The sequence below is a fragment of the Heterodontus francisci genome, chromosome 19 (assembly GCF_036365525.1).
Source record: "Heterodontus francisci isolate sHetFra1 chromosome 19, sHetFra1.hap1, whole genome shotgun sequence".
In the NCBI taxonomy this organism is placed as follows: domain Eukaryota; kingdom Metazoa; phylum Chordata; class Chondrichthyes; order Heterodontiformes; family Heterodontidae; genus Heterodontus; species Heterodontus francisci.
In genome coordinates this window covers 71,959,299-71,984,564 of record NC_090389.1, presented here as the reverse complement: position 1 = coordinate 71,984,564, position 25,266 = coordinate 71,959,299, and the positions used below count along the sequence as shown (strand labels likewise).

At 42.9% G+C, this 25,266-nt stretch overlaps 1 protein-coding gene across 2 annotated transcripts in view; it reads left to right on the top strand.

The window, feature by feature from the left end:
* LOC137380173 (inter-alpha-trypsin inhibitor heavy chain H3-like) overlaps window positions 1-25,266 on the top strand; it is a 199,673-nt gene that overhangs the window by 10,924 nt on the left and 163,483 nt on the right. The window contains exons 5-13 of one of the 2 annotated variants that reach the window (XM_068051930.1): window positions 894-998; window positions 5,384-5,546; window positions 5,660-5,770; window positions 5,864-5,992; window positions 6,068-6,184; window positions 12,789-12,957; window positions 15,169-15,294; window positions 17,326-17,507; window positions 24,947-25,132. The exons of the other annotated variant lie outside the window; for it this stretch is intronic. Of the exons in view, the coding sequence (XP_067908031.1) occupies window positions 894-998; window positions 5,384-5,546; window positions 5,660-5,770; window positions 5,864-5,992; window positions 6,068-6,184; window positions 12,789-12,957; window positions 15,169-15,294; window positions 17,326-17,507; window positions 24,947-25,132 (1,288 nt within the window). The remainder of the gene's footprint in view (window positions 1-893; window positions 999-5,383; window positions 5,547-5,659; window positions 5,771-5,863; window positions 5,993-6,067; window positions 6,185-12,788; window positions 12,958-15,168; window positions 15,295-17,325; window positions 17,508-24,946; window positions 25,133-25,266) is intronic. 2 annotated transcript variants of the gene reach the window in all.

Genomic DNA, 25,266 nt, shown 5'->3' with positions numbered 1-25,266 from the left:
TTATTGGCTAGTTTTTCTTTGTATGCCCCTTTTTAACTTTCAAAATTTTTATCTATTTTACATATCATTTGTAAAAATTTGATGATGGAATGACAAATGCTACAAAGTTGAGTTCGGCCATGGAATAGAATTATTGAATGTCTCTACTTCACAATAATCTTTGCAAAAAATGTAATCTTCGTTTGCATTATACCTTCTGGATGAAATGCTACATGATGTAACAAGATTTAGTTTCTTTCATAAGAATTGACACTTTATAATTTATTTGAATCTTGTAAAAAAAACAGTCCAGACTGGATCATTTATCTCTCCATTTCTCTCTCTCTGTAGGTTATTTCTGGAGGTTTGCAATTGATGAGGACTCCTACTGCTGCACATTCCATGCTCCTGAGATTGTCTCTTCCATGGTTTCGATTTTTCCCTGCTCTATGCCTCCAAGATCCTGTTCTTATCTCCTCCCTGACTTTTCTGTGCTCTTAAGATCATCTTTCTTCTTTCAAGTTGTTACATGTCTTCAAGGTATCTGCAACCCCTATATCTCTGGGATTTACCCTTCTCTGAATTTTTTCTTCTTTGCTCCCGCCTAGTGCCTGGCATCCTTCTTCTAATCTCTTTGTCTCAGAGATGTCCTGAACTCTGTTTTCTAGACATCCTCCACTCATTTTTCTGCATCCATGGCCCTTGTACAGTTGTTCAAGATCTTCCTGCTAAGTGCATAAATATGTGTTAAAATAATTAATATCTATTAAATTATTGTGTATATCCCTCCTTGAACAGCATGAATGGAATTAAGAATAGTGGGTTCAAAGAAGAAAGAATGGAAGATGTATGAGAGGAGAAGATGAATGAATCAGGTTCCTGTTATACCATCCATGTGATTTCTCTTTCTGTAGGACTCTAGATGGAGTGACATATGTGGGAGCTGTGAAAGAGAAAGAAGTTGCTCAGCAACAGTACCAACAAGCAGTTTCACGGGGACAGACTGCAGGGCTTGTAAAGTAAGAACAAGTTCATACCTTTAACTGATGACCTCCATTTTTCATTAGTTTACTCCCCACACTATCTGATGAGTGAAACCCCTTGGGATATTGTCCATGTCAGTATAAACTGCAGAGAAACGTGAATGGATAGATGAAACTCCAGTGGGTCATGCCCCTCCTCGCAATCCCAATAAACAGACCGTGTCCATTTATCATCACCACTTCCCAAACCAGTCCAATACGGTAATTCTGCTGTTCTAAACTCCCAGCAGGAAACTAGCTAGATTAAAGTATCAGAAATTAGGGTTACACTATTGTAGCCCTATCTCCTACACTGGATGTCTGCGCACAGAAAGCTAAAATTTATCAGGCAGTGGGGGGCCCGACGACAGGCCCAAAGCCGCGGGCAACACTGCCTCGCCCATTTCCAGGACAACAGCCCACCACCAAGAGTTGCTAGCCAAACGGAGGTCTGGCACCTCTTCAGTCTCAGCAGTGCCACTGGGAGTGGGTGACCACTGCAGGGAATACATCCAGCTGAGAGAACGCCACCCTTGCAACAAAGTGAGTGGGGTTGGGGCCAGTCAGGCAGGCCCTGGTAAGGGGGACGGTTTGGGATGGGAGTGTGTTGATGAGGGCGGGGTTGCTGTTGCCATTGGGGCGGGGGGGGGGGGGGTGGATTGGTTCCTTCCTTGCGCCACAGAGTGCCCAATTAGAAAAGCACCCCGCCCCCTGAGCCCACAGGGAGGCCAACAGGATTCACCAGGCAGTCTCCCCATGTGACGGAAGGTCCACCTGCTACTGGTAAAATACCAGCGGTGGCAGGAAGAGCTCCTTAATTGGCCACTTAAGTAACACAGTTGGCCTCTGGGCGGGAGAGCTGTCCTTCATCTCACTGCCACTGCTAAATGCCATGGCTGTGGAAAGGCGATGGGCACACTGCCCCCCACGGTTCCCTCACCATTTTGTGCCCCCCGCCTCCCAGCCTGTCCCTAGAGGGCTGGTAAAATCAAGCCCAGAGATTCTCGGCTGGTAGTGCAGGATCACAGAAACACTCCACCCAATTAAAAAGCTCCTGGCAAGTATGGTGTTCATACTGGATAGCATTGTTTTACTGATTGGGTTCAACCAACCTGAAGTTGTAACTCAGGCAAATCCACTTGGAAAAGCTGGCAGAAATCCATAATCCTCTACCCACTTTGTGCATCACACCCATTTCTGGGAAAAGGGAAAACGTGCAAAGGAAGCACTCATCTAAAATAGGTGAGGTCATCATTTATATATTGATTTGGGGACAGCACATCCTGCTCACCATTTCTCGAAATTCTGGCACGCAAGATGCAAGGGTTCAGTAGAAATACTTTCTTTTGGAAAAATTAACTTGTCCATGCTGCTGGCAGCACGAATAATGCCCAGATCAAATAACTAATTCAGGTTGAAACTTCTGCTGAGACATTTCAATAGCTAAAGTAGTGCTATTTGATACAATTCTTATGATTGATGCAAGTGTTTTCATTGTGGCTCAGTTAGTTGCACTCCTGCTTCTATATCACTAGGTTCTATATTCAAGCCCCATTCCAGAACTTGAGTGCAAAAACCAAGGTTGATGTTCCAGTATAGTACTGAAAGTGTGCTGCAGCGTCAGAGGCATTGTCTTTTAGATGAGACGTTACACTGCAGCCCCATCTGCCTGCTTTTTGGAGATAAAGGATCCCATGAAATTATTTCGGAGCAGAGGAATTAACCCTTGCCAATACTTATCCCTCAAAAAAATCACAAAAAACAGATTACCTGTCATTACCACATTGCTGTCTTTGGGAGTTTGCTCTGTGAAAAATTGGCTGCTACATTTCCTGCATTACAACAGTGACTATACTTCAAAAGTACTTCATTGACTGTAAAGTGCTTTGAGACATCTGGTGCTCATGAAAAGTGCTATATAGATGTAAGTTTTTTTTATTGAGCTCTGATAACATATAGAATAATAGATAGAGTGGAGTGACCACAAGTTTGTGACCTTCTTGAGTAATTCATATACCATAAACTGAGATTAAATTGTACCTTGAAATTATTTTCTTCTATCCGTTTGAGTTAGTTCCTTCAACCAACATCTAAAACAGATTATCTGGTCATTTATTTCATTGCTGTTTGTTGGATCTTGTTATATGCAAATTGGCTGTTGCCTTTCCTTACAACAGTGACTACAATTCAAAAGTAATTCAGTGGCTGAGATGGTCTGAGGTTGTGAAAGGCGCTATCGTTACGACCTCAGTGAGACCATTACATTAAAAATACAAGATATGAACCCCCAGACTAATTTAAAGAATTACACAACAAGATTTCATGTTTTAAGACTTTTATTAAAGTCATTTGGTAGTACAGAACTTGAGTATTGCTGAAAACAGAGATATTTTATCAAAGCTTTTCATCTTGCACTCATCAGGACAATTTGCAAGAATACCAATGCAACAGAAGCAACAAATTTATACCATATGAGAAGAGAGTGATGATTGGCAAGTGGACTCTGATTGGTAGAGGCATTGCCATGGAGAATGCACCAGTTTATGGTGACTGACAATTAACTGCCAAGCTTTGTTTGAAATTTAATCCAGGCAGCTTGACTCTGATTGGTCAAGGCATTGCCCTGAGGAATGAACCAGCGAATGGCTGGCACTTATTTTATTTAGCTGAAACAGGCGCAATGTTTGTACATGTTCTTTCTGTCTGCAAAGAACAGGGCCCTATGTATTAATATATGTAGGTATATAGGCCATACGTCCCAAAGACTGGCGGATCGTATCAAACAACATGTCCCTTCTGCTGTTCGCAACGGGCAAGGTACCCAAGGCTGTACCCAACCAGCCCGTGCTTGCAAAACTCAAAACACAGTGTCCAACATTAGATGTGATTCCGCGATTGGACAACATCTGCTAAATAATCCTTGGTGTGCTAAGAATTACGCTGACAACCAATTTAAGATTGTCATTCGGGCTCACAGTGTGATGCATTTGCGCATATTGGAAGCTGCATATATTAACACACAGGGCCCAATCAGAGTCCATTTGCCAACCAATCAGCAGTCTCTTCTCGTATAGTATAAATTGGTTGCTTCCCTTACATTGGTATTCTTGCGAATTGTCCTGATGAGTGCAAGACCAAAAGCTTCAACAAAATGTCTCTGTTTTCAGCAATACTTTTATATTAACAATTAAACTAAAAGAAATCCTCATTAACTAAGTAGTTTGTTATCCCAAATTGCAAAGAAATGTATTTTCTTTCCTTATTAAGATGCTTGAAAATCTCACACCACACTTATACGTTACATAGTCTTTCTTGATAGCGAAATCTTTCCAGTTAAAAGTCCCAAACTCCTCCCAGTTGCAATGGTTTAAATCTCCCAGACCTTTCTCAAAGTCAATGCCTTCTTCGCTCACTTCTCCGAGCACTTTTGACCTGAACATACATGAATGAGTCGATTCCTGGTGATCCTGTTGGGCTTTTACTTCTCCAAAACCTCAACTTTCAAAACAAGTTCAAGTCTTCGCAGCCTTTCGCTGTATCAGTATTTTCTGAGAGCAGGTGTTTCCTCACTCTCTCTCCCTTTAGGCCGCCACTGCTGGTTGTCTTCCCTTCTTACAGCCTGCTCTGAGGCTTCTTCTGCTGGTCTTCTGTGTAACCTGTTCTGAGGCTGCCTCTGCTGGTCTTCTCTACAGCCTGTTTTGAGGTTGCCACTGCTGTTCTTCTGTACAGCCTGTTCTGAGGCTGCCACTGCTGTTCTTCTGTACAGCCTGTTCTGAGGCTGCCACTGCTGGTCTTCTATACAGCCCGTTCTGAGGCTGCCACAGCTGGTTTCCTTTCTTACAACCTTTCTTACAATCTGTGTTAAGAAAATCTGATATATTTATCTGGACTCAGGCCTTCTATTGTTCCCAGGTGTAAACGGCTGCCTGGTGTATTTGCATCCTCAGAATCACTGACTGCTTCTTTATGTTCCAAAAGTCTGGGAGTGTCTTCCGGTATTACTCCTGCAGTCTGTTTTTCAAAAAAGTCTTTGTTTTTTGTTTTCTGTTGTCCTGGTAACCAAGATTTCTGTCTTGTTCTTAAGCAGAGTGGATGAGGTCACCTGACTTATTGGACTCAGTCTGAAACTTTAAAAAATAATCATGTCACAAAGTCCTGTGTTCATAACATTATATAAATACATGTCTTTTTTTTTTGCTGCCCACAAGTTTCAAAATTCTTTATGCAGCCCTCATCATTATTAATTAAACCTCACAGTGGGACAGGAACAGATGATAGGAAGAAAATGAGAACTTTTTCCTCAGAATATCACTTGGATGTCCATTATCTTCCGTGCATGTGACAATAATATTTTGACTTGTAATTTTTTCTGATTTCCAAAGAGCGTCTGGAAGAAAAATGGAGAAGTTTAAAGTGTCAGTAAATATTGGACCAACCAAAAAAGTCACATTTGAACTAACTTATGAAGAATTATTAAAACGTAACCTGGGGAAATATGAGATGAACATCAGAGTTAAACCCCAGCAGCTTGTCAAACATTTCCAGGTACATTTCTAAAGTAGCTACATTACTAGTACATTTTAATTGTGGCTGTGTTTGATTTTCTCATTTGACAATAAATAAATAAATTCTCTTACATTTTGAATTACTGTTTTCAGATTGATGTACATGTTTTTGAACCGCAAGGCATTGCTTTTCTGAATGTTGATGCAAAGTTCCTAATAAATAATCTGACTTCAATTGTGCAAAAGACTCTTACTGCAACAAGGGTAGGTGGCTTTGTACATATCTTTGTTTTTTTTAAAAAAGCTTTACCTAAACGATAACTCTAAAAATTAACATTAAGTCACTGCTTCATTCAGGCACATGTTTCCTTCAAACCAACGCTTGAGCAACAGCACAAGTCTCCTGATAGCCATGAAACGATTCTGGACGGAGACTTCATCATTCAGTATGATGTCAATAGAGACCTGTCTGCTGGTAGTGTTCAGGTAATTGAAAATTATACTTAAAATAGAAGCCTCATAGGTTTCTTTATTCTGATGATTTTTGATTTACTTTTTCAGATTGTAAATGGATATTTTGTGCATCATTTTGCACCTGCTAATCTACCCAGAATTCCTAAAAGTGTTATCTTTGTGATAGACCACAGCGGATCTATGTCGGGGACTAAAATGCGGCAGGTAAGAAAAGTTTTTGTTGAGGGAGGGAAGGATGAAATCCCAGGTCTAACTCAAGCTGCAGACAGAAAAGTGACTTACCTGTTCTGGTCATCCACCGATATGTGGAAAAAGGAAGAACTTACATTTTCTGCAGCTTCCACAGTCTCAGGATATCCCAAAATGCTGTAGAGTCAATGAAGTTTGGAAGTGCAGTCACGGTTGTAATTTAGGAAATACAGCACGTAATTTACCCAGAGCAAGGTCCCACAAACAAATTTGTGATAATGGCTAGATAATCTGTTTTAGTGATGTTGGCTGAGGGATAAATATTGGCCAAGATCCCAGGGAGACACCCCTACTCTTTTCCATCCATGTGAGAGGCAAACAGGGCCTCGGTTAACATTTCATCTGGAAGACATCGTCTCGGACAGCGCAACACTCTGTCAGTACGGCACTGGAGTGTCAGCCTAGATTTTGTGCTCAAGTCTCCTTCTGACTCAAAGGCAAGCCTGCTGTCATTGAGCCACAGCTGACACCAGATGGTGTTCAATTGGTTGCTAGGAAACACACAATTGTGTTCCAGGGAAAGGTATCCCTCTGATTCTTCCCTCCCTCTGTGGGGATGCATCTTCATTCAGTGCCTCTGCACAGCAGCAGATGGAGATGGGTATATCAATGCGTGGAGGATTGAGGCTGTCTGACCCAACTCAATGGCACTTTGCTTTGGTTCTTCAATGCACTGCTCCAGCAGTAAGGAAACACTATTGTTATCAAGCATGCCAACCGGTGATTTATTATCAGTTAGTGCCAGAAACACTGACTATTTCAGTCCAGCATGTGAACTTGAGGTCATGCAAAAACTGTGCTGCCCGTGTCTTTACTTGAACCAAGTTCCATACACCTATTACCCCTATGCTCAGTGACTTGCATTAGCTCCTGGTCAAGCAATACTAAATTTTAAAATTCTTATCCTTGTTTTCAAATCCCTCCAAAGACTTGCTCCTCTCTACCTCTGTAATCTCCTCCAGCCCTACAATCCTCTGAGGTCTGCATGCATCTAATTCTGGCCTCCTGAGCGTTGTGGATTTTAATTGCTCTACCATTGGTGGCCATGCCTTCAGCTACCTAGGCCCTAAGCTCAGGAATTTCCTTCCTAAACCTCTCAGCCTCTCTACTTCTCGTTCATCTTTTAAGACGTTACTTAAAACCTATCTCTTTGACAAAGATTTTGGCCATCTGCCCTAATATCACATTCTGTGGCTCAGTGTCAAATTGTGCTTTATTACACTCCTTTGAAGTGCCTTGGGAAACTGCCCGGTTTTCTGTGTGAATGCTTAAATATAATTGCTTGCCTAATTCTTATTGACATCACTGCTGCTGCAAACCAAGACATCACCTTGGCTTGGCACCAGATTTAAACTGCTGTGGGGAAGGGGGTAATTCTGTGACAGAGATTGCTCGGTTTTTGTGAGCATCTTTCTTTGAGGTCAGCATCGAGCACCCTTTCTTCACCACTGACTGAAAAATCCTGTCCTATGATAGTTTATTTAATTTGAGCAAAACTTAATACATTACAGTGCATGAGCAATAGTTTACAGAATAAACTATTCTCTGCGTTCTAGATAGAAGTGTGCCTCTTGATGTTGTGTAATAGATCTGTTCCCTCTTTGCTGGGTGTTTCACCTCTCACCTCGGAATTCCTCTACACTAACCAGTTGAGCGCTCATCCTTTACATAGCAGAAAACAGAATTACACACAGCGCAATCCAATCAGCATGTGCCGCCATACTTCCCTTGTTTTCGATCGCACCACTGTCGTGCGCCAATCAGATTCCTGATCATGTCCTGTCTTCCTAGCATTGAAGCTGAGGTTTTGTGAAGGCATTTGTGAGATATTGCTGTAGGGGAAGCCATTGCTGCCGGTGGGTGGGGGGGGGGGGGCCCTCCATGGAACACAGAGCGCCCAGTTAGGAGGGTCCCCCACAGGGAGGCCGCCAGGATTGAGTGGGTGCTCTCTCCACATGGTGGAGGACCCACCCGCCCCCCACCGCTGGTAAAATGCCATGGCGGCAGGAAGGTGATGGGCACTCCACCACCCGCCCCCCCCACCTGCCTTACCTCGCCATTTTATGGGCCCCCCTTGCCCGCCCCGCCACCTCCCAGCCTGTCTCTGAAGGGCTCTAAATCCAGCCCATAACTCTGTTTCTCTCTCCACAGATGCTGCCAGACCTACTGAATATTTCCTGCATGTTCTGTTACCATTGTCTATTCTCTCTGTTACCCCTTCGAAAAATTTAACAAGGCTGTTCAAGCAAGACTTTCCCTTTTGAAATCCATGCTGACTAATCATTACTATATTTTTTGTTTCTAGACGTTCTTCTATTCTCTCCTTTAGAAGGGATTCCATTACTTTTCTTACCACCGATGTTAAGCTGATGGTTTATAGTTCCCTAGAGAGGTTTTATCTCCCTTTTTAAATATAGGTATAAAGTTAGCTATCCGCCAGTCTTCTGGCACTAAACCTTCCTCTAACAAATCATCAAAAATGTGTACTAATGCCTCTGCTATCTCTTCCCTGGATTCTTTTAAAATACATGGATATAACCATCTGGACCAGAGATTTTAACCACTTTAAGTTTGATTAGTTTATTTAATATTGCACCTCTTTTTAGTTTAAATGCAGTTATCTCATTTCTAATCTCATCATCTGATGTCATGTCCACCTGTCCTGTTTCCCTGGTAAATATTGAAGCAAAATAATTATTTAATATTTCTGCCATTTCTCTATCCTTGACTGTGATATTATCCTATCCATCATTAAGTGGCCCTATTCATATAGAGGGCTGGATTTTGTTCCCAGCTCAACATCGGGTTTCGTGGATGGGGGTGGGGGGGATGCTGGAAAATTGGAGTGGCAGAGGCTGCCACGGAACCCGAAGGCGAGATTGGCGGGCCAGATTTTCCCAGCGCTGGCCTAAAAAATCCAGCCCCGTAACTTTCCTTTTATATTTATGTGCCTTCAAAATATTTTACTATTTTGTTTTATGTTACCTTGATAATTTAATTTCATAACTTCTCTTTGCCCTTACAATTGTATTTTTTTTGGATTTCTCTTCTAATTTCTCCATATTGTCCCTTGTTATGTTTTCCCTACCCTCAATTTTTTCCTTATGGCTTTATTCATCCATAGTGAATTATTATTGTTTAGCCTGTTTTTGTTTTTTAACAGAATATATTTTTCCTGGACTCTGAACACCAATTTAAATGTTTCCCATTCTTGATCTAGATCATGGTTGGAAATATTGTTGTCCATTTTATTTTCCTCAAGTTCTATTCACAGACCCTGAAAGTCGGCCTTTCCCCATTCTATTGCTCTTGTCTTTGTCATACTTATATCCTTCTCAATTATTATCTTAAAACATATAATATTATGCTCACTATTGTCTAGATGTTCCTCTACTTTTACTTCTTTTATCTGCTGTGGCTCATTCCCCATTACTAGATCCAGTAACAAATCCTCCCTTTTTTGGGCTTCTTAAAATTGGGTTAGAAAGGAGTCGCACACACTGTAGGAACTCCAGTCTCTTATCCCCTTTACCTACCTCTTCTCGTTGTCCACAAACTCCCACATGCTACAGTTCTGAGACTTAGCATCCCCTGCCATCTCTAGTCTTTTTTTATTTATTTGCTTAATGACAGCCTGAATAAATTTAATTAGTTTTTTAAACAAGTATTTATAGATATATAATAAATTACCTTATCTAGTTAAGTTATTAATTTAATGAAGTACTAGGTACATTTCCCCGGCTCTTAGTTTATACAATTGCCTTAGCTTGGAGAGGTAAAGAAAATACTGAAATACTCAGCAATCGATCACCTACCTGTTGTGCTGTGACGTCACGTCTTGGCCGGAAATTTATGAGCGTGCTGCAAATCGGAGCGGTGTGCGCTGATCTTGGCAGTCTTCAGGCGCAGATGCACCGTTGCTGAGCCCCCATAATATTTCGCGCGGGGGGGGCTTATTTAAATGGAGGGGGTGGAGCACCCACCCCCGATGATGTAGAGGGGGCAGTCGCTCCTTCCCCAGCAACGCCATCAGGCAGCTCCGCGCAGCTGTCGACGCTATTTTTAAAGGACTTCAAGCCCTTCAGGGACAATCAAGTTTTTAAAGGTGCTGGCGCCCAGAAATGACAAATAAAATTTCAGAGATACTTTCAGTCCCCTTTCCAACTACCCCCCCAACCATTGAATTATCAATTAATAAAATAATCCATTGCCCCAGAAAACCAATTTGTAAAATTACAAACTTTCACCCCCCAACTTCAGCATCTTTGACCCTCAACCCCTTCCCACCAACCCACACCCAATTGGAGCGGTGTTCCCTGCTCCCTCTCAGCCCTGAAATTTTCACTCCTCCCCACCCATCAGTGTCACGCTTTGGAACTGCAAACGGAGTTCCAAAGACGTGGGAGTTCTGGCCGGTGGCCGGAATATCGGTGTGGGACGGCCGATGGGTCAAGGTGAGTTGTTTTGCTTTAATTTTAATTCATTTTGATATTTAAATGGAGGCCCTGCTGCTGAGTGGCAAGGGAAACGCACCGAGGCCTCGCCCCCACTGGTAAAATGCGGCGGGGCCTTCTTGGTGTCGGAGTCCATGGTGGGCCTCTCCCGGAAGAATTTTCCAGTCCCCCCGGCCACGACCCCCAATGCCAGAGGGCTCATAAAATTCCAGCCCTTGATTTTTTTTCTTGTTCTTTCTCCTCTGCTGCTTTTATCCCCTCTTTTCTCTGCTGCTGTCAGGCCTCGGATCTCTGTTCCTTTTATCCCTGCCTCTTGTTGGAGTTTTTTTTCTTTTTCTACACACTAACCTGCTCTAAGCACTAAAACACTAGCAAATTTTCCAATGTCTATATTCATTAGATTACTGTCTGAAATTAACAGAAATAAACCTATGACTTGTTTCTGATCTGAACTGGATAAAAAAGCACTCGCCAGGTCCTCCTTCATCAGCTTCCCTTGTGCTGACATCATCTTTGGTGTTTTTACCTTTGTCTTTGATGCTTGTGCTGCCTTAGCTTCAGGTTCTCTGATTCTTGAACTAATTGATCAGATGCTAAAAATACTAAACAGGCAAGTATAATGTACATAAATTTATTGATACTTGATCAAATATTCGCCTTAAAATCCTCGAGTTCTGCTGCTGCTCCCACTGTTTTGACTTAACGTCACTTTTTGAATTTTTCCACGCCGCTGCTTTGCTTTCTGCTTTGCTACACTGCTGCTACCACCTGCTGTTTTCAAATGCTCTGCTGTCCCAATGCTCCATCCATCAATATCGGTGACCACGCTCTGGAAGTGGTTCAAGAGTTCACCTACCTAGGCTCAACTATCACCAGTAACCTGTCTCTTGATGCAGAAATCAACAAGCGCTTAGGAAAGGCTTCCACTGCTATGTCCAGACTGGCCAAGAGAGTGTGGGAAAATGGCGCACTGACACGGAACACAAAAGTCCGAGTGTATCAAGCCTGTGTCCTCAGTACCTTCCTCTACGGCAGCGAGGCCTGGACAACGTATGTCAGCCAAGAGCGACGTCTCAATTCATTCCATCTTCGCTGCCTCCAGAGAATCCTTGGCATCAGGTGGCAGGACCGTATCTCCAACACAGAAGTCCTCGAGGTGGCCAGCATCCCCAGCATATACACCCTACTGAGCCAGCGGCGCTTGAGATGGCTTGGCCATATGAGCCGCATGGAAGATGGCAGGATCCCCAAGGACACATTGTACAGCGAGCTCGTCACCGGTATCAGACCCACCGGCCGTCCATGTCTCCGCTTTAAAGACATCTGCAAACGCGACATGAAATCCTGTGACATTGATCACAAGTCATGGGAGTCAGTTGCCAGCGATCGCCAGAGCAGGCGGGCAGCCATAAAGGCGGGGCTAAAGTGTGGCGAGTCGAAGAGACTTAGCAGTTGGCAGGAAAATAGACAGAAGCGCAAGGGGAGAGCCAACTGTGTAACAGCCCCGATAACCAATTTTATCTGCAGCACCTGTGGAAGAGTCTGTCACTCTAGAATTGGCCTTTATAGCCACAACGCCTCACTCCAGGCATTGCTTCACAAACCACTGACCACCTCCAGGCGCTTACCCATTGTCTCTTGAGACAAGGAGGCCAAAGAAGAAGAAGAAGAAGAAGAAGAAGGAGCTCTCCCGATGTGCTGTGTTGCACAAGCTAATGTTTTGGGTGGAAGACTTCATCGAACAAACATTTTGCTCATTTCATGAATATGGCATCATCCATTTTGTATGAATCTCTTGCAAATGTTGCTGTAACACAGTTAAATTATACATTCCTACTTCAGATTAATAATAATTTCTACCGTTCTGCAGCATGCTTCGTAAATCTACTTAATTGCAAGTCAATTTCAAATTATTTGGTCAAAATTTACCAGCGCATCCTCTTAGTCATTGTGCGTTCAGCTGTGATTCATAGGACTCATCTTCATGGCATAGCAACATGGCAAGAAAAATAGCATCAGAGGCTGTCAAAGCGCTACTTTAATGTGATTGTTAAAGTTGAATCTCTTAAATTACATTTTCAGATTGATTTTTTTGCCCCTTCCAGACAAATGAAGCTCTTGTCAAAATTTTAGATGATATGGACACGAAGGATCATTTTGCAATTATTATCTTTGATCATTCTTCTGAAACATGGGAAAATTCCATATTTCAAGCAACTCCGGACAAAGTGACTAAAGCTAAAAAATTTGTGCGAACCATTTCAGCCAGAGGAGGTAAAGATTAATGCTTTCGTCGATAAAAACTGAGAATGTATTATACTATATTTTCCAAAATCAGTTCATACATATAGGGGAATCCTTATTCTTCAAAGAATATCCCCATTCATGTGTCCTGTTCCAGGCTTCTCTGCTGCCTTTATTCCGACCAGGCTATTAGGTCACAAGTTGGCTACTGGGTGCCAGACGTGAAGAACACTATGGATGGCTGTGGTGGGTGAACTTGGCACAGATATGTCTGTATTTTCAGCACCTGAGATGAAAGGGACGGACAAGGGTTAGCTTTAAGTGTCAAGGGCAAGCAGAGTTAGAATGCAGCTTTTCATGCAGAGTGTATATGGAGGGATGGAGGTAAAAATGGAAGAACTGGATAAGGTGTGACATCTCCTCCAGCCTTGCCACTCACTATGGCCATGTTTGTTGGACTCCACCCCTTTCCATTATGGCCAGCATGTTTATTTCCACAGGGTAGAGGTTAAGCAGGTGGGGTAGGCCTTCTCTGATTGCAGCCTCCTGCCACAATTTGTGCACAACCTTCTTCTGCAAGAAATAATGGCATGTGTTAGTGGCATCCTTATGAGGTTTTTAGACTGTGTCTGTCTTGGTTGTATAGTTCATACGTTGTGTGTAAGATGTGAGGTCTGGGAAAGTGAGAGTTGCAGTAGTGGTGAAATTAAGAAGTGCAGAGAGAAAGGGATGGACTGAAGTGTATTTTAGTGATTTTGGGAGAGTAAAGGGAAGCTGGGAAGGGGTATTGTGAGCAGCGAGGCTGCAGATGGTGCAAGTGTGTGGCTAGAATTGTTGAGGCGATAGGCAAGATTCTTACCTTGAGATCTCTGGTGAGATCATTGAACTTATTTTGGCAATTCAGTCATGTCCTCAGAACTAAGCTCCTGGCATTAACTTCCACAGCAATCTCTTCCCACTGGTAGTGAAGGTGTTTCTTGCCTCAAACAGGATCTGTCCCATCCTATCCACTACCCGGACCAAAACCTCCAATGCTGTATAAGAGAATTTGGTTGCTCTCTCTGGACCTCGGGCTGACTGTAGCAGAGTGACTGTCAGCCAGTCCACTGGTGGATTAGGGCACCGGTGACCTGCCCTGACTGTATGGAGTCTAAAGCTTTGGATGTGGCTGCACTTACGACCCTGTTAGGTTTTCTTTTTGATAAATCTTAATAGCCAATGATTCAATGTTGACTATTTTTGGTGACAGTGATTAAACTTTGTTCAGTACAAATGAGACCTGATATATTACAGTATCTGAGGAGCAGCTTATAACATGTATTTGAGAGTATATTATCCCTTTTATGCCTAGTGTAAATGTCGCAGTAACAAGTACCTGTACCTCAGCCCAAACTCCTGGTTCCTCCCCCGAGTGTCTCTTAAAGTCTTCTAAATCTTCTGTCTGTTATACCCCTTTCTGCAATTCAAAACTACTAAATTTTGCTAAACGAGTTATTGACTGACACTCAGCATCTTATTATCCAATTACAGAAATGCCACGCACACAAGGCCCTGGGTTTGCTCAGGTTTCAGTCTAATAAGCCCTGACAACACTGCTATAGTTGTTATCAATACAGTAGTGGTAATACAAAGGGACATCTTTTACACTGGAGATATTTATGCCCTTGATGGTCTAATGATTCTGGCGAGAGGCACCTCCTCCTTATTCTGTCCTGAACTCAGCCACAATCCTCCCCTACTCCTAATCCCACGGGGATATAAATGCCTCTGCTTGCTGTTCTTTCTTATTTCTGCAGCTCTTTTAATTTAATCTTAATTAACCATATTGTCACGCTTCATCCATTATCACCACTTTCCTCATGTTATTTACACCTGCAAGGCATAATGATTTCTTAAATTAATGCAAAGGTAAAACAAAGCACATATATGTGAATAGGTATTCTTGGGATTACAGAGTAGCAGTATTTAAACAGATATATTTTCTAATTAAGTAGTTGTCCTACTAAGCAACTAGTGAATATGCTGGAGGACACCCAGATACTCTAACAGATCCACTTTGTCACACTTAGGAATTTTGTCCCAGTGAAATTTTCTTAATTGCTAAAAACAGGTAGTCAACTGACACTTTAACATCTGAAATTTAGCTGCCTAATTTATGTTTTGTGCCACCGCACAACTAGGTAAATTTCTACCCAGACTGCAAAATTTTAAAAAACACGCTGATATTTTCTTTTGTTGCAGGAACGAATATAAATGATCCTATGCTGGAAGCAGTAAAACTTCTGGACAAGGCCCATCAACAAAAGCTTTTGCCTGAAAGAAGTGTCTCCATGATTATTTTGTTAACTGATGGTGATCCAAATGAAGGTTAGTGAAAATAAATGCCTTCTATTTCTGTCCTGTGAAAGTCTGTCTAACTGAACTAAAGCTCAAAACTGGACAGGGACATGGTAGCCCTGAGACAGGTGATATCGGGGCTTGCATTCCGATGCTTCCTTTGCTACTGATAAAAAGTTCTTTGAAAACATTGCAACATTTTATAACCGATGCCTTCCGGTAATAAAACACAAATAAAACACAGGAATAAAATGTCAAGCGTTCCTTATAGAAATTGTCAAGCCAGAGGGATTGTTCATGTCACAAATTCTGGACTACATTAGAAATCTCCATGGGTTCACTTTCTTTAGCAGTCTGTGTTAATTCCGACTGCCCTTAATCTATTCACACAGTACCGGGACCCAATGGTGTAACAGTTGTCCCTTCTGATCTGGACTGTATTTCAGTGTCTGTAAAGAAATGGTTTGTCTTCATATAGGGCCTGTCATGACCAAGGCAATTCCCAAAGCACTTTACAGATAATTAAGTATTTTTGAAGTTTAGTCACTGCTGTAGTGGACGAAATGCAGCAGCCAGTTTCCTCAGAGACACCTTCCACAAACAGCAGCGTGATCATGACCATATAATCTGTTTCTTGTGATGTTGGTTGAGAGATAAGTATTGGCTGGGACACCGGTGAGAACACCCCTGCTTTTCTTCAAAATAGTGCCATGGGATCTTTCATGCCTAGCTGAAAGGGTTTAATGTCTCATCTGAAAGACAATGGCCAGAATTTTACAGGGGGCGGACGGGAGCCGGACTCCGACGTAAATGTCGGTGCCGAACTCGCTTCCGCCCAGCCTGGGGATATGTCCCATATTTTACGGGTCCCCAGGCTTTAATTGGCCCGAGGCGGGATTTCCACCCACTTGAGGGAGGAGGTATTGCCTCAGTGAGCTGCCGGCCAATCAGCGGGCTGGCAGCTCTTAGTCTCAGCAGCGCCACCGGGAGCGGTGGCCACTGCTGGGACTGCAGCCCAGCTGGCCGAGGAGGATACCAAGGAACCAGTACTGAAGGTAAATTTGGGTTTCCTCACCAGGGGAATCGGTCGTGCCCTGGTGAGGTTAGGGTGGGCATTTGGGGGAGGGGGGCGTCTTGGATCCCGAGGTTGGGTTGGGAGGCGGGGGTGGCCCTCAATCAGGCCCCCCGGGGTGCGGAAAGGCCGGCAGCTATAGCTGGGTGGCCTTTCACGTCCCCCGCACACCTGCTTGCCACGGGTAAAATACCCTTGGAGGCAGGCGAGGGCCCTTAAGTGGCCATTAAGTGGTCACTTAAGAGTCTTGATTGGCCTCGGGCGGGCGGGCCGCTTCTCACCCCCCACCGGACCTCCATAAACTTGGTCGGAGGCGGAATCGGGGCAGTTAGGCCTCCCAGAGCCTGCCACTCAATTTTACTCCGCCTCCATGCCACCATCCGACCCGCTGGGGCTGCGTAAAATTCCGGCCAATACATCCAACAGTACAACACTCTTTCAGTATTGCACTGTCAACCTAATTTATGGTACTTCGGTCTCTGACTTAGAGGCAAGAGAGCTACTATTGAGCCACCTCTAACATATAGGTATGCCTTCCATTCCTCCAAAGGCAGACTGAGTTAACACTGGGTGAGGCAAAGTTTGGCTTGAATCATAAGTCACTTTATCCCATGTTAGATAAAACACACTGAAAAATGAGATTGATGAGAGTGGCTTGATACAATTTCTCTAATATTTATTTGTGCAGTATTACAAAATAATTCAGCTGTCCAAGAAAAACTAAACTATTTCTGAAGTACATGTCATGCAATCAGTGATAAAAGTACTGTAATGTATGACTTAGTCATTCTATAAATGGGACCTAAACTACTGCGAATGTAAACTCAAGATAAACCTTTTACTCTTCCTAATAAAACCCTTTAACAAGTCTGTGAAAAAAAAATCTGAATAGTCATTTATTTTGTCTTAGGTTCAAAGCATGTTCGATCTAAGAACTGAATACACTAAATGAACGGTTCAAAAATAAATTATGTTTATTTTTATTACAGGAGAATCAAACCCAACAAAAATCCAGCAAAACGTTAAAAATGCCATAAATGGCAGGTATAACGTGTACTGCCTTGGGTTTGGTTATGATGTTAAGTACAGTTTTCTGGAGAAAATGGCACTGGATAACAATGGTATAGCACGGCGAATTTATGAGGATTCTGACGCTCCCTTACAGCTCCAGGTAAAATGATTATTAGAGGTTTACACAGATATTGGTTCACTTACTTTGGCCCAGAATTCCCTCAAAAATGCTCCCACCTCTGCCATAACTTCACTGTAAATGCAGCAGAAACCCTGTTGCGCTGGTGAACTGGATTACAACAACACTTCTGATAAAGTTATAGTGGCGGAGTGGGATCATCTCTGAGGGAATTCCCAGTATTTCACTCACCTCTGCCTGTGAGTCGTTTTAATACTGGGTGGTATTAAATGGTATAATGTGTCCTTTAAGTCTTGCAGTAAAAACAGTCAGAAACGCTACAGCTGTTTAATCCAATCTTAGTTCCACTTGAAGTGTTGCTTATACAATGAACATTAAGGAATTTCCATTTGACTATAACAACCACCTGATGAGAATCTCCTGGTGTATTCAAGTAAAATTTTAATGTAAGTTCACCCAGTGCATAGCAGAGGTGATGTGCTAACCAGTGGCATATGATAATTGTCACCACCAAATGCAGTGTTATGGCTTTGTACAGCACAAAGGAGGATCTGAAAAATATTGACTGGTGGATAAGGTTTTCTCCAATTGCTGTTTCATGTCAGTACCTGGAATTCATGTTGGAGCCAAGTTTATCTTGGATGCAGTTCTTTGGGTCCAAGAAAGAGCCGAGGTGCTTTTGTCTTTTTTTCTTCTTTTAATGATACCAAATCTCCAAAGTGGATTATTATAAGGCATGTCCAAACAGTTCTCCTAGCTATGCACCAGGTGGCTTTCCTCTGACTCATATGTGAAGTTCCAGATCCAGTTGGCAGACAATAGGGGTAAAGATTGCCTGAAGGGAGGGCTGTGGCTTACAATCTGTGGCTCATTACGCTGCCAAGGGAGTCAGCTTTATATTGGGCGTGATTCTTTACCAAGACATTGTTGATCAGTAAACCTGCTACAAAGCACTGGACTTGGACATCTAGAACATGAAAGTGGCTGTACAATATAAGTTGGCTTAAAGAGGAAATGCTACTATGCCGAAGGCAGATGTCTGCATCTACTTGATCAGAAATTTCTGTGGGAATGACAGTAACTAAAAGGCACTACCCGGAGCCTCAGTATGGGGTCACATGCTCTACTATCCAGGGCTTATTGCCTATGGTCATTCGGCTGCAGAATGTTCACAGTTGTTGTTGAATATCTGCATTTTCAACTGGTGAAGTTGCTGTTTAATGGGATATGGGCTTTGATTGTGCTAGAGTGAGGAGATTTGGAAAGACACACACTTTTATTCTGGTGAATCATGCTGCTTGGTGGTAATCGGATAAGTACAGAAACAGAAGGTGTGTCTGGATGAATAAAAGTAAAATAACTGCGGATGCTGGAAATCTGAAATAAAAACAGAAATGCTGGAAATACTCAGCAGGTCTGGCAGCATCTGTGGAGAGAGAAGCAGAGTTAACGTTTCAGGTCAGTGATCCTTCTTCAGAACTGGATGAGGTCTGGATGAGGTGTAAATAGCAGGATAGCACCTGCTCAAACACAGAAAGTAAAGGGATTAAGCAAGAAATGAGGGGGCGAGTAAAACAAACCAGAAAAACAAGATGAGACTTTTTTCCATTCTCTCTTTTTTTGTTGATTCGTTTTTTCCCCTCCCCCTTCTTGTTTCTTTCTTAATACCCTTACTTTGTGTGTTTTGACAGCTGCTGTCCCTAATCCAGATACATCTTTTCTTTCTTTACATGCCCCATTAACACTCCCCGTGGCTTTGTACCTTGAAACCTTTTGTTATTTAATCTCTCCTGCCCTTCACCCTATCACAGACCTTCACTTTTGTTCTTCTTTCCCCCTGCCTGTTTTCACTTGCTTAAAACCTATTACATTTCTAATTTTTGCCAGTTCTGATGAAAGATCACAGGGACCTGTAACATTAATTCTGTTTTTCTCTGCACAGGTGCTGTCTGACCTGCTAAGTATTTCCAGCATTTTCTGTTTTTGTTACGCTGGTCATTTCCTTGATAACTCACTAGTGACTACATACACAAGAGGGCTTGGCTACCTCATTCTATTATTTGGTTAGTGCTCCACACTTTCTGTGTTCTGGCTTCCTGTGATGCTCTCGACTTGTGGTGTGCTGTACTGTCATCTGCTGTCCCTTGTCGCCCAACCTGGCCTGGTTTGGTCCACCTTTGCTCGCTCCACTCTATGATCTTTTCCGACACTTGACCTGTGATCTCCTGCATAGTTCACTCTCCAAAACTGGCTGTACAGTTGGTTGCAATATTTTGAACTTCCCTATCCCTGAGAATTGGTAAAAGATTGGTGGATGAAAAATTGTTCTTTCATTGATCTAGGTCTATCAATGAGAAGTCATTTCCAATCGTGTTGGCCCAGAAAGTTCAAGAGGCTGAAGCCAACAATATAAGAAACATGTACACAAATGGAAAACATCCAGTCTGATGATTAAAATGCTGGATAATGATAATTCACTGCTTGGGGCTAAGACGTTTCTGTTCTTTGGTGTTGTATGTGAGAACAATTATACATTCTTTTATTACCTGAGAGAAAGACGGACAGAAATATTGCATCCAATTTCAATCCTCTGACATTCATCGCATTGAACTGTTCTTCTGTTGCTTTCTAATATCTGCTGGTCAAAAATCAGTCAGGCTATGATGGATTGAGAAATGTTACTTAAAGGAATGACGGTGGATAGGCAATGGCAAACATTCAAAGAGCGCATGGATGAACTGCAACAATTGTTTATTCCTGTCTAGCGCAAAAGTAAAATGGGAAAGGTAGCCAAACCATGGCTTACAAGGGAAATTAGAGATAGCATTAGATCCAAGGAAGAGGCATACAAATTCGCTAGAAAAAACAACAGACCTGATGATTGGGAGTTGTTTCGAATTCACCAAAGGAGGACCAAGGGATTGAGTAAGAAGGGGAAAATAGAGTACGAGAGTAAGCTTGCAGGGAACATAAAAACTGACTGTAAAAGTTTCTATAGGTGTATGAAGAGAAAAAGATTGGTGAAGACAAATGTAGGTCCCTTACAGTCAGAAACAGGGGAATTTATTATGGGGAACAAAGAAATGACTGACCAACTAAATGCATGCTTGGGTTCTGTCTTCACAAAGGAGGACACAAATATCATACCAGAAATGTTGGGGAACACAGGGTTTAGTGAGAGAGAGGAACTGAAGGAAATCAGTATTAGTAGAGAAATGGTGTTGGGGAAATTGATGGGATTGAAGGCCGATAAATCCCCAGGGCCTGATAATCTACATCCCAGAGTACTTAAGGAAGTGGCCCTAGAAATAGTGGATGCATTGGTGGTCATCTTTCAAGATTCTATAGACTCTGGAACAGTTCCTACAGATTGGAGGGTAGCTAATGTAACCCCACTATTTAAAAAGAGGGGGGGGGGTATAGAGAAAACAGGGAATTATAGACCAGTCGGCCTGACATTGGTAGTGGGGAAAATTCTAGAGTCCATTATGAAAGATGTTATAGCAGAGCACTTGGAGAACAGTGGTAGAATCGGACAGAGTCAGCATAGATTTACGAAAGGGAAATCATGCTTGACAAATCTACTAGAATTCTTCGAGGATGTAACTCGTAGAGTTGATGAGGGGGAGCCAGTGGATGTGGTTTATTTGGACTTTCAGAAGGCTTTCAACAAAGTCCCACATAAGAGGTTAGCGTGTAAAATTAAAGCGCATGGGATTGGGGGTAGTGTATTGCGATGGATAGAAAATTGGTTGGCAGACAGGAAACAAAGAGTAGGAATAAACAGGTCTTTTTCCAAATGCAGGCAGTGACTAGTGGGGTACTGCAGGGATCGGTGCTAGGACCCCAGCTGTTCACAATATATATAAACGATTTAAATGAGGGAACTAAATGTAATATCTCCAAATTTGCAGATGACACAAAACTGGGTGGGAGGGCGAGTTGTGAGGAGGATGCAGAGAGGCTTCAGGGTGATTTGGACAAGTTGAGTGAGAGGGCAAATGCTTGGCAGATGCAGTATAATGTGGATAAATGTGCGGTTATCCACTTTGGTAGCAAAAACAGGAAGGCAGATTATTATCTGAACGGCTATAAACTGAGAGAGGGGAATATGCAACGAGACCTGGGTGTTCTCATACACCAGTTGCTGAAGGTAAGCATGCAGGTACAACAGGCAGTAAAAAGGGCAAATGGTATGTTGGCCTTCATAGCGAGAGGATTTGAATACAAGAGCAGGAATGTTTTGCTGCAATTATACAGGGCCTTGGTGAGGCCACACCTGGAATATTATGTGCAGTTTTGGTCTCCTTATCTGAGGAAGGATGTTCTTGCTATTGAGGAAGTGCAGCAAAGGTTTACCAGATTGATTCCTGGGATGGCGGGACTGACTTATGAGGAGAGATTGAGTCGGTTAGGATTATATTCGCTGGAGAACAGAAGAATGAGGGGGGATCTCATAGAAACCTATAAAATTCTAACAGGACTTGACAGAGTAGATGCAGGAAGGGTATTCCTGATGTTGGGGGAGTCCAGAACCAGGGGTCATAGTCTAAGGATATGGGGTAAACTTTTCAGGGCTGAGATGAGGAGAAATTTCTTCACCCAGAGAGTGGTGAGCCTGTGGAATTCGCTACCACAGAAAGTGGTTGAGATCAAAACATTGTATGTTTTCAAGAAGGAGTTAGATATAGCTCTTGGGGCAAAAGGGATCAAAGGATATGGGGGGAAGTGGGAACAGGTTACTGAGTTGGATGATCAGTTGTAATGAATGGCGCAGCAGGCTCGAAGGGCCAAATGGCCTACTCCTGCTCCTATTTTCTATGTTTCTATAACATACCAAGGAAGCAATAAGTGGTCAGCTAAGGTGTCAGTTACTTGATAGAGTGACAAAAAGTGCTCGAGTTGGTCAGCTAAAATGTTTATCACCACTTTGTTACAGTGGTGTTAGTATGATTGGTTTCTGGATTGACTAACTCATGACTTCTTCAAAATGATTCCCCAGTAGACAGAGTAAATGCATTGATTGGCTGCTGGGTTTTTATGGGAGCCCCTTGGGATTCAGGTGATGCTGAACTCTTTGTGCTGACTCAGCCAGGTTTAGTACTTCTATGGCTGGCTGATTCTGCACACCTTCTGGAACATTGATTCTCACTTGGGTGCTCTTCTTTGAAGAATATCATAGAAGCTTTTATATCCATGTGAACAGATAGAGTGGATGACAATTTTACTTGAGCTCCTCATGTTTGATGATTCCTTCTGGAAATGGGGCCTTTGCCCTAATGGACTGAATTTTACTCCGGCGCTGCGTTCCGTGGCGGCACCGTTTGAACTCAGCAGGGTGCCCGCATCCAGCAGCCGCCGAGGAGCCCCCGTGATATTTTGCGCAGCGGCTCATCTAAATAGTGGGGGCAGAGCACCCGCCCCCAATAACGTATAGGGGCAGCCTCCGCGTCCCTGGCAACGTCATCCGGTGCCATTGCACAGTGCCATTTTTAAAGGGCTTTAACCCCGTACAATTAATTTCATTTTTTAAAGTGTAAACATAAGTGATTTGTATTAAATAGAAAGGTAAGTAATGGAGGCCCTTCCCCAACCCCGCAACAGTCATTTCATTGCCTGATATTCATTTCTCAAATACCCAAACCTTCTAACATTTTTCCTCTAACCCCCTTCCCACCATTCACACAACTAGTTACATTTGTTTTCACTGCTTCCCCACCCCTCCCGCCCTGTTGTTTTTATTACTCCCCCCTCCTCACAAGGTTCTCACCTCGGAACTCTGTGCGGAGTTGCAAAGGCGCGTGACGGCCGAACGCAGGCCATAAAATCAGCGTGGGTCAGCAGGTAAGTTATTTTGCATATATTTAGTGCCGATCTGCATATGGATATGAAGGGCCTGCTGCCAGGCGGCGGGGGGTGGGGGGCACCGAGGTTCCCCCCTCCGCCGGTAATATGCGGCTGGCCCCTCTCAACATCACGGGTCGAGGGGCCAGTAAAATTCAGTCCAATGTGTCTAAATTCAGGACTTTGAACCAGATTTCCTGTATGTTACTTTAAAAATGGTGTAGCTCATCCAGGATTTCCTTTCCTTGCGTTAACATTTTTCTCCTGTCCTTGTCGTGTTTTCTCAGACACAAATAAACAGAGAAAAATAAGAGATTCATCCTCCGGCAGCCATTCAGAACATATGTCAAAATAAACAAACAATACAAACGTTCATGTATAAAGTTCACTTCTCATACATGCCCTATACAGTCAGGGTGTGGTGGAAGGATTTGCTGTGTAAAGCCATTTACAACATTTTAGTATACAGCAGTTTCAGTTACAAGTCACAACTTGTATTTGTGCCCTGCTGCGGTAAGACAACACATGGAAGCATTCAAAAAACTGCAAGGTTGTAAGAATGCATTACAGCAGAATGTTACAGAGTAAGAGAGGTATGTGGAAAGATTTTGTGGCAGTATTTGGGACAGTTACTTGGCATAAGAAGTCATTGGGTAGTTTTATCTTGGCATCTTTCTTCAGGTCTGCTACCTTCTTTCAACTTAGGGACCAGGGCCCCTGGGTTTCATAGCAGTTTTCATCCTGTCAGCAGAAACATAGTAGAAAAACTTACAAACCTCAATGTCAGGAGCTGTTGATTGTCCCTCAATTTGAGGACAGCATCTACTCAGAGTTGCAAGGTTCTGCCGTGGGTCTTCATGTGGCCAAGCAGGCAGATATTGACCTGCAGATCTTTGGGCACATGGGGCAGGACGTCCCAAGAGGTAGTGGGATCGGAGTGCCGGATTTGCTTCCTTTTCTTTCCTTCTCTGCTGTCACTCTACCTCATTAAGGCATTTGGACTCGAAGCATGATGCAGCTTGGTGGATAATTTGTTGCCATGCTGAGCGGTTGGTAGCAAGGTTATCCCATTCGTAAAGGTCAATGCAGCCACGCTTCAAGGAGAGCTTCAAAGTGTCTTTGAAGCGTTTTCTTTGTCATCCCCTGGAACCTTGGCCATTTGAGAGTTTGAGAACAAGACCTGACAGAGGAGATGATTTTCAGCCATGCAGACACATTGGCCAGTCCATCGCAGCTGATTTTCCAGGAGGTTTGCCTGAATGCTTGTGGCTCTGGCTTAAAGAGGACACTAAAATTATTTCGATGGTCCTCCCATTGAATCCAGAGGATGCATCTGAGGCATTGCTGATGGAATTTCTCTGGTGCTCTTATGTGTTGCTGACACACAGTCCAGGTCTCGCTGCAGTACAAGAGCATGGTGACGACAACTGCTCCATACACAAAGACTTTTTGTTTCACAACAAAGACCTCTGCAAATCAACATCAGGAGTAAGTGGTACTGCAAGTACATTCCGAACTCAGTTTGCACTTCAATAGGAATTTCCACGCTAAGGATTCAACAACATAATAATAATTTAGAGAGTGAGAAATTCTTTAATTTTTTTTCTTTTTTACAGGGTTTTTATGATGAAGTGGCGAATCCCTTACTTTTGGATATTGAATTGCAGTATTCAGATAATGCCATTTCCGAATTAACTCAGGCCAATTTTAGACAGTATTATGACGGGTCTGAAATTGTCGTGGCTGGCAAGATTTCAGACAATAACCTGGAGTCACTCATAGCAGAGGTCTTTGCTCAAACTGTAAGTACTTTCTTATCAGTTATTCCAATTTATTATCTACGTTTGGATGAATGATAGAGTACAGTATTACAGTGCAATAGGAAGTTATTTAGCCTATTGGGCAGGATTTTGTTCTCCCCCAGGCGCAGATTCCG